This window comes from Citrus sinensis, chromosome 3 (genome assembly GCF_022201045.2).
Source record: "Citrus sinensis cultivar Valencia sweet orange chromosome 3, DVS_A1.0, whole genome shotgun sequence".
NCBI classification, from domain to species: Eukaryota; Viridiplantae; Streptophyta; class Magnoliopsida; order Sapindales; family Rutaceae; genus Citrus; species Citrus sinensis.
The window spans coordinates 31,653,526-31,663,263 of NC_068558.1; the positions used below are offsets into that span (position 1 = coordinate 31,653,526).

A 9,738-nucleotide genomic window follows, 5' to 3' on the forward strand; every position below is an offset into this window, starting at 1 on the left:
GTAATAAAATGTTATACCTATGCCAAAAATAAAAACCTCTTTAAAAATAATTCTAAAAACACTGCATTAAACACAAAATTCGATATGGAACTGGAACCAAAGAAAGCTAAACTAAGAAGCGGAAACCTACACTAGCTACCAGCAAGCTGCAACAAGTTTGAGCCTTGGAAACAAGAGATCAAAATTTCCTCTCAAATTAAATTATGTGAAACATTAATTACACAAATACAAGAGACATGTAAATATAAAACTGTTAGAAAACTTACCGCTTAGAGCTTGTTGGAACCACTACTGAAAGATGATGAATTTTAACTGGAATTACAAATTAAGTATGTTTTAATGAAATCAATGAGAGGAACTTTCATGTGTTCTAATTAATGATTTCATCTTCTCTTTTGCTTGCCAACTGCAAGTCTAGTCAAGCATGCCTTTAATAATAATAATAATAATTAGCACTTTATTTAATGTGTTTTAAATATGGTTGCTTTTTACGAAGAAGATGAAGAAAATTTGTTTGAGAACTTCAACCAAAACTATTTTAAGACTTTGTTATCGATATAGCGCAATAAATGTTAAAGTATAGGCTTTAGAAGTTAGCCTAAATTAATTAAAGGCTCTAGAAGTCAACATTTCCCTTTAACGTGAAATAAGAAGGAAATTTCCATTTCTCTATTAAAATATGGGTAATTTATCGTCAGCCCTCAATTGTTTCGACATTTAGCACCGGGCACCCACATCTTTCGACCATGTGCACTGCGCCCCCATTTCCGTCAAAAAATCAGTTAATTCTAATGGTTTAGGCTGCTATTAACCTAACAGACCATACTACCCCTCTTTTGAATTGAATTGATATATAAGTACTAAAATACCCCCTACAACTTAAAAATTAACATCAAGAAATAAAGATTTATTATAACAATATTTATTTTTATAATAAATAAATAAATATTGTTGATTTGCCTCCTGCAGAAAAGGGGGTTCCTACCCTTGCTGGAAAATCAAAAAGTGACTCCAAAGACAAGGAGAGGAAGCATAAAAATGCACAAAGACAAAGATAAGGAGAAGGATAGAGAGCATAAGAAGCACAAGCACCGTCATAAGGATCGAAGTAAGGATAAAGACAAAGACAAGGATAAGAAGAAGGATAAAAGCGGGCATCATGATTCAAGTGCCGATCCGTCAAAGAAACACCACGAAAAGGTTGGGAAACTACTTGGATTCAGATCTTACTAATTACAATATTAAACAAAGGGGAAATACAGAAAAAGTTGGGGCTTTCAATTAGCCTTGTTACGATACCATTTCCATCAGAGACATGGATGAGCAGATTGTCAACAAGTCAATTTCAAAACAATATTTATTTTTATATTTTTTACAATTAAATTGAAATGATTTTTTTTTAATTTCATTATCATAACAAAATTGTAAAACCGGGAAACTTCAAAATGAGAAACAGAGCATGATTCCAAAAGGAAAGAAGAAAATCAAACACACAATCATCATCAGATTACATAAAAATTCCAATAATAAAGAAAACTAATCTAATTATACAAAACACTTGCTGTAAATTTCATTGTAAAAGTCTATTACAAAAACAAATCCAAGAATCAAAAACCCTAAATCTAAAGATTTCAAACCCTAAATCAAATTATAGAGGCGGCGGAGATGGCAATGGCTTCAAGTGGTGGCGTCGGCGGTTTCATGCAGCAGTGGAGGCGATGGTTTCGAGCGGTGATAGATCATGCAGCGCGCCATTTTGTTGTTGTTGATTCAAGTCGGTGGCTGATCACTCTAACAGGCGGCAGTAGTAAAAGACTAGAAGAAGAAAAAGGAGAAGGAAAAGAAAAAAGAAGAAGAGGAAGGGAAGAAAAAAAGAAAAGAAAAACAAAACATAGAAAATAAAAAGCAACGAAGGATAAAAGAGTTCGCTCTTACAAAATTATCATTTTACCCTTTTTTCTATTAAATTAACAGTAGATAGACGGAAATGGGTACGTGATGCACATGATCAAAAAATGTGGGTATGCAGTGCTAAATGTCGAAACAATTGGGGGCTGACGATAAATTACCCTTAAAATATTAAGGGAAACAGTCATCCACGCCCCAAAGGATGTTTTAAAAAAAGTCACCCACAGCCCCAAAGGATGTTTAAATGATCACATAAATTTCCTTAGGCCATGTTTGGTTTGAAGAAAAGAGAGGAGAGGAAAAGAGTGGAATGGAGAGTAAGAGAGAGAGTAGTGAAATTAGATTTTTTTTTTGTTTGGTTTGATATAAAATTTGATAAGGAAATGAATTGTAATTTTTTTCTTTAGACAAATTTATCATTTACCTTAAATATTAAAAAAATTATATTAGTAATAATATATATAATAATAATAAAATGGTAGTCCGGTGGCCGGCGGCGGAGGTCCATTTATAATATTAAATCAATAAAATAAAATTATAAATAATAATTATTAATGGCATTAAACAAGTTAAAAAGTTGAAGGGTAATTTTGGAAACTTTAGTTTCTAACATAAGAGGAATTTAAATTCTACACTACTTGGTGTGTAATTCAAATTCTACATTATGATAGATATTAAATTCTAATGGAAATTAAATTCTTATATATTTTGTCAAGCCAAACAATGGAAATAAAAAGAGAATTTAAATTACTTTCCTCTCCTCCATTCTCTCCTCCCAACCAAACATCACCTTAGTTTTAGAAATGGATATACAAATCCTCTTTTTATTATTATACCTTTGAACGTAGTCAAAAATTTTACAATAAATTTGAATACAATACTTAGACAAGAATAATAAATAAAATAGCACATCAGTACAAATAAAATATTGAAATAAATATAATTAATAAAATAACATATATATGTCATGCAAATTATTTTTAATATTAAGTTATTATCAACATATCACGACAGATTTTATTAATACTTAAATCCATTAATCCAAAACTTAATTTTAAAAATTATGCTAATATCGACATTACATAAAAAGTAATAAAAAAATCTAAATAAATATATGATACAGATTTTATAATTTTTTTAATGTTAATACAATTATTTTAATATAAGTAATTTGTGAAATAAATTTTATTAGCATTAAGACATATGACATATTAATAATATTAAATTAATTATTTTATTCAATATAAATTATAATATTTTATATGTTAGATTATTTTAATAATATATTTTGGGTTGTTATAATCAAAGAGTATAATCGTAAAAAAAAAGGGTCTATGTGACCATTTCTCAAACTAAATAGATCTCTATAGCCATTTAAGTAAAATCTGAGGGTGTAGATGACTTTTTTCTAGAAAACAATAAAAGAAAATAAAATAGCACGAAAGTAAACTCTCATTTCTTAATAGCAAAAAACTTAAAAGTCTCCGTGAAGTTATCAAAATGGCTACGCGTATGTATAAGAAATAAAATAGACTCCAAAACAAACAAAAGTAATCATCAACAATGGAAATATCCATTCTGATTATAATATTTGTTCACTTTTTGTAGAAGTCACTTTTTTTTTTCCTCCCTCCGTTAGGAAGTGAACTTTTGTTGGGCTTTGACGGGGTTCCTATGTTTTGAGCACATAAGCCGTAAAAAGTATCTTTGTTATGAGGGACTCAAGCCCTATTTAATATTGTGATGGGCGGTTGTTGTTCAAAACATATAGTATTTAAGTATTTAATAAAATAAACTGTTGTGATTTAGAAGTTAAGTTGAATTTGTCCCGCTTATATAATGAAAAACTTATAATATTTTTATTATTTTTATTATTTTTATCAAAATTTTATTTCAAAATCAAATTTACCAGACACTGTCATTTATTCATGTGCTCCTCCATTCTGAAAATTGCTGACAAGTTGTTGGTTGCAATAAACAATTGACAATAAAATACCAGGAGTTGGGTTTGGATACAAGATTTATATATTTAACACTATTCATATACAAATAAATGCAAACTTAAGAGAAGGGGCTAAAATCTGCTTTCTAGCTTTGAATAATGAAAAATAAAATAAAATAAAAATAAAAATAAAGAATTGTTACCTGTCCTTCAGTTCCCAACCAGAAATTGGCCACCTCTTTCAAAGCTTCTCTCCAATTTTGCACTTTTTCTATATTCTCTCTAAATGCTTCTTCATGCTCATGATGCAAGTAATTGATTCTGCAGCCTTATTTTTAAGTTCCTGAAAATTAATTTGGAATTAAATGTTATAAGTAAATGGTTCTTAAATAATCATAATCAGCAAAGTTGCAATTACAAGAGAACAAAATCTCCTCTTAAACTGATTAACTGAATTATGAGAAACGTCACACTTATTACATAAGCAAACGCTTAAATACAGGAGACAAGTTAATATAAAATGTAAGAAATTAACTTACAGAAGATTAGATGTTGCTAAGCAAGAAGAAGCGGCCACCTAAGATGTGATTAGCTGTTATTCAACCTAACTTTTCCATTTGTTGAAGTACTGGTGAAACAAGGGATAGAAAATCAGAGCCTGAGTTTACTTACATAGATCAGTTCTGATATTCATCGTTGCTGCCCTTATCAACATTCTTGCTCCATGAGTCTGAACCATTATGTTGATCAATACTGATAGGAATGCACATTGATGAACTGACACAGTTTGCATGTTACAAAGGAAATTAGGAATTTTGTAAAGCGCACAAGCAGAGAGTATTATCAAAGTGTTGCTTTTGCTAAATCTGTTACTGGCTTAACTGCACTCTGTTCCACAGAGTTGAAACCATTCTGTTTTTTCCGTGGTTCGTAAAAGCCGCTGGCATCAGGTGGGAATCGTCTCTTTTGTTTGTTCAAGACATCAGGTGGGATGCACGGTTCCTTTCCTTCTTGAGCATTTTGTCGAACAACTTTTTGGGATTGGGAATCATACCATAATTGAAAGCAAAAACAGTAATCAGAAAACAACGAACACAGATTTTCGAGGCTAAGCCAGATGGCCTAGTTCCTGGTGCAGAACAGGCGAACGGATTTCATTAATCATCAGGAATTCAAGAACAAGGTCAAAATTATGATGATCTGATTACATGCTGACAAATTGCAGCTTCTAACGCTATTTAATATAGCCTCGAAAACCTTCTGGGACCTCCCCCACTTGCCAACTTCGTTTCCCGCTAAAACCAACGGCTGTAACAACTAATCATTTGACCAGCCTCGGCGCACGTGTCCGGGGAGTGACAAGTTAAGTTTATCTTTAACATATGTCACGCGCAAGACAAGTGCTCTACTATAATGTTCGTAACCGACATTACATGATGATCATACATTGATATTGAAGGAGAAACCGTTATCTCGATCACGTTTAAGACGACATAACAGTAAGCAATACAATCAGAAACCGACAACGTCTTTCGCTATAGAAGCTTAAATTTGAGATCAATCTTTCACATATTGTTTCCGAGCAAGTTAGCGACTTGTCAAAGCTTGGTGGCAGGTTCTGTCGGAAGAAGAATGTTTTTCGGCGGGAGTCTCATCTCAGGTTGAGGGGTGGCTGGAGAGTCCCTAATGGTAAAGTTGGTTACTTATACAGTGGTCATTTTGGACCAAAAAAACTTTCAATTTTTTTCCATTGTATGTATATGAGGTTTCTGCAAGCGTTTTCTCTTGCTTTATTTACTCAAGCGCAGTTGATCTCATACTTGGAAAAATAGAATTTGTTGCTGTAAAACTCTGCATGTAGAAAAGCAACAATTTCACTTACCTATTCCCACAGGGTCTCGAATTGATTTGAGCTTTGCTCGCTGTCTTATCTTTAAAAAATATAAAATATAATAAAAAATAAGGCCATTTCAGTATAGAGTATTCTGCCTAAAGCACACGTGTTTTGTTTTTGAATCCAAATTGCCATGGAAGTAGGATAAAGGTGAACTACGAATACAAAACTATAACAAAATTTTTTTTTGAAGTCTCGTTTAATATATAGTGGTTCTGTCACTTTTAAGTTATACGTTTTGTGACATGAAAGTTTTAGCTATTAAATAAAAGCTGATAGTATTCAATCATTATTATTTTTGAACCATCTAGGAAGATTTGTAACAATTTCATCTTTTATGGTGCGTTTACTTTATGAAATGGGAATTGGGTGGAATGAGAAAGGGCTGGGAATGTGAATGGACTGGAATAAGAATGAGATTTCAATGTTTATTTGGCAAAAATAAATGGGAATGAGAATGTGCTGGAATGTCATTGATGTGTTTACTTGGCAAAATAAATGGGAATGAGAATCAATTTACCAAAATACCCATAGTATTAATAATTAATAAAAATAATTAATTTATTATTATTAACAATATTATCATTATTGTTGTTATTATTACTATTATTATTATTATTAAATTTTATTAACTTTATTATTTTAGTTATTATTAATTATTTTTATTAATACTATCATTATTAACATTTATTATTAATAATAATAATATATTATTAGTATTATATTTTATTAACTTTATTATTTTAGTTATTATTAATTCCTGTTAATATTATTTTTATTAATACTATCATTATTAACATTTATTATTATTATTATTATTAAATTTATTATTTTAGTTACTATTAATATTGTTATTATTATTTTTATTAATATTATCATTATTAACATTTATTATTATTATTATTTTTAATTAATATCATTTTTATATTAATTAATATTATTATTATTATTATTATTATTATTAAAAATAATAATAACTAAAATAATAAAGTTAATAAAATTTAATAATAATAATAATAATAATAATAATAATAATAATAACAACAACAACAACAATAATGATAATATCGTTAATAATGATAAATTCATTATTTTTATTTTATCATTATTTTTATTGTTAATAATGATAATATTAATAAAATAATTAATAATAACTAAAATAATAAGTTAATAAAATTTAATAATAATAACAATTATTATTATTATTATCATTATTCCCAAATTGTGTGGGACCCACACATTTTATTCTTGAGTTCTGCTATTTGAACTCCGCCACGACAAAGGGACGACAGAAAAATTGGCACGTGAATGTCTGTTGCTTCAACTGCACTCACCAGCTTTTGTCCATTACTTTTTTCATTTAAAAAATAAAATAATCAAAAGAAAGAAAGAAAAGTAACGAAAAGAGATTACTTTTTTACGGCCATCTTTAGTCTCTCTCCATCTCTCACCTCTCATTTACTCAACGTGAGCTATATGCATTTAGGAAGGAAAAACCAGTTCCGTCTCTGTATCTCATCAGTTCCGTCTCTGCATCTCGCTTATCACAAGGAAGAAGTTAGACCTAGATCTACAAACATAGGCCTTGATAAATTTGATACTGATTAATTGGTAAGTTAGTGACTCTCACTACATTCAAATAAAATTTTTATTGTATTCTATATATTTAAATTGTAAAAATTTGTAGATTTTTGCTTTTTATATATTTAAATTGTTATGATTTTTTTTAATTTAAATGGCTGGAAATAATGGAATAGATTATAATAATTTCTTAATGTGTTTTATATATGTTAGTATTTTTTAAATTTAAATGGTTGGAAATAATGAAATAAATTATAACAATTTCTGAATGTGTTTTATATATGTTAGGATTTTTCTTAATTTAAATGGCTGGAAATAATGGAATAAATTATAACAATTTCTAAATGTGTTTTATATATGTTAGGATTTTTTTAATTTAAATTGCTGAAAATAATGGAATAAATTATAACAATTTCCGGATGTGTTTTATATATTTAAGTTGTTAGGATTTTATAATTTAAATTGTTGGAGATAATGGAATAAATTATAAAAATTTGTGGATGTGTTTTATATATTTAAATTGTTAGGAATTTTCGTTATTGGACAAAATGTTATATAAGTTTCTTAATACAAATGTTAATTATTTTGTAGAAATGGAGTATTTGGAAAATGAGCATGCATTTGAAGAGTTGCAAGAAACAAGAGCTAACGATGTAAATGAAATTATGGAACCGAACAAATGTGAGCCAGCTCTTGGAATGTTATTTGATAATCATGAAGAAATGTTTGCATTTTACAAAGCTTAGGGTAAACAAGAGGGGTTTCCTGTGAAGGTTCGAAGTACTAAGAAGGAGACCGATGGAATTGTAAAATATGCGACATTTGCATGTGGGCGTAGCGGCAAGTCAGAAAGTAAATCTGCTAATGCATTGAAGCCGAAACAGAATGTGAAAAATGGTTGTGATGCAAAAATTGGAGGTTGTCTAAATGAAGATGGAAAATGGGTTCTTCGAAACTTTAAATTTTCAACACAACCATGGATTGAGTCCAGACAAAGCTAGGTATTTCCCATGCAATCGCAGAATTAGTGCAAGCCCTAAAAAGCGAATTGAAATGAATGATTGTGCAGGAATTAGAATTGCCCAAAATTTCAATTCTATTGTTGTTGGAGCTGGTGGGTATGAAAATGTGTCATTCTTAGAAAACGATTGTAGAAATTTTGTTGACAGAACAAGGCGATTACAGCTTGAGGAAGGAGATGCTATGGCGCTTTTAAAGTACTTCTAGAAAAAGCAAGCAGAATGTAATGGATTTTTTTTTAGCATTGATTTGGATGAAGAGGATTGATTAAAGAATGTGTTTTGGGCAGATTCGCGGAGTAGGGCAGCTTACAAATATTTTGGAGATGTCATCACATTTGATACTACTTATCTGACCAACAAGTATGACATGCCATTCGCGCCCTTTGTTGGAGTTAATCACCATGGACAATCTATTTTGTTGGGATGCGGATTGATTTTACGCGAGGATACGGAGACATTTACGTGGTTATTTGAGGCGTGGCTATCATGCATGTCTGATTCTCCTCCCTTTGGTATCATTACAGATCAAGACAGGGCAATGCAAAAGGCAATTGAAAACGTTTTTCCTACTACTAGGCATTGATGGTGTTTATGGCACATAATGAAGAAGGTGCCTGAGAAGTTAGGGGCTTTTAACGAACGTGAAGGTATTATATCTTTCCTGCTTTCTGCTGTTTATGATTCACTGAGTTCTGATGCGTTTGAGGAAGCTTGGCATTGCATGATTACAGAATATGATTTATGAGATAATGATTGGTTAAATGGTTTGTACGAGGAGAGGCATCGTTGGGTCCCATGCTATTTAAAAGGCTATTTTTTGGGCAGGAATATCAACAACTCAGCGAAGTGAAAGTATGAATGCATTTTTTGATGGATTTGTTAACTAAAAAACAAACCTGAAACAGTTTGTAAAACAATATGAAAATGCATTGAGGAGGAAAGCTGAATTAGAATGGCAAGCAGATACCAAGTGTTTCAGTAAAAGGACACCATGCGTATCAAGATATGAGATGGAGAGGCAAGTTGAAGAAGTGTACACCATTTCCAAGTTTAAAGAATTTCAAGAAGAATTGACTGCTCTAATGTATTGTGATATCTCGAATTCTGTGGGATCAATAAATCAAATAATTGAATCATTTGGGCAAGGTCGGAGAGGCTTCTTTGAGGTTGTTTTTGAAGAAGCTGAGTGTGAAGTTAATTGTATATGTTCAAAATTCCAGTTTAGGGGGATTCTTTGCAGGCATGCCCTTGCAGTGCTGATACGTAACTCAGTTGAATTACTTCCAGAAAAATACATTTTATCAAGGTGGAGGAAAGATGTGAGGAGATGTTATAGTAAGCTGAAAGTTTGTTATGGTGTGCAGAATTTGACCATCCAGCAAGAAAGATGA

At 30.5% G+C, this 9,738-nt stretch overlaps 1 protein-coding gene and 1 long non-coding RNA gene across 2 annotated transcripts; one reads left to right on the forward strand and one right to left on the reverse strand.

Moving 5' to 3' along the window:
• Positions 1–3,799: 3,799 nt before the first annotated feature.
• On the reverse strand, positions 3,800–5,567 carry LOC127900899 (uncharacterized). The gene is made up of 3 exons (XR_008052772.1): positions 4,523–5,567; positions 4,390–4,427; positions 3,800–4,193 (listed from the first exon to the last, which is right to left on the reverse strand). It is a non-coding gene; the product is annotated as an uncharacterized LOC127900899 (long non-coding RNA).
• Positions 5,568–7,918: 2,351 nt separating this feature from the next.
• Positions 7,919–9,738, forward strand: LOC127900745 (protein FAR1-RELATED SEQUENCE 9-like). Its single transcript, XM_052435948.1, has 5 exons — positions 7,919–7,978; positions 8,072–8,243; positions 8,395–8,542; positions 8,648–8,894; positions 9,253–9,738. The coding sequence occupies exons 1-5, from the start codon at positions 7,919–7,921 to the stop codon at positions 9,736–9,738; spliced, it is 1,113 nt and encodes a 370-aa protein (XP_052291908.1).

Bases quoted from the DNA above. Each gene is read 5' to 3' on its own strand.
- LOC127900745 (XM_052435948.1), top strand. From the start codon at position 7,919: ATGGAGTATTTGGAAAATGAGCATGCATTTGAAGAGTTGCAAGAAACA. The intron at 8,244-8,394 runs GTTGTCTAAATG...ATGATTGTGCAG, and splicing joins TTGTGATGCAAAAATTGGAG to GAATTAGAATTGCCCAAAAT. The intron at 8,543-8,647 runs GTACTTCTAGAA...TTCGCGGAGTAG, and splicing joins GATGCTATGGCGCTTTTAAA to GGCAGCTTACAAATATTTTG.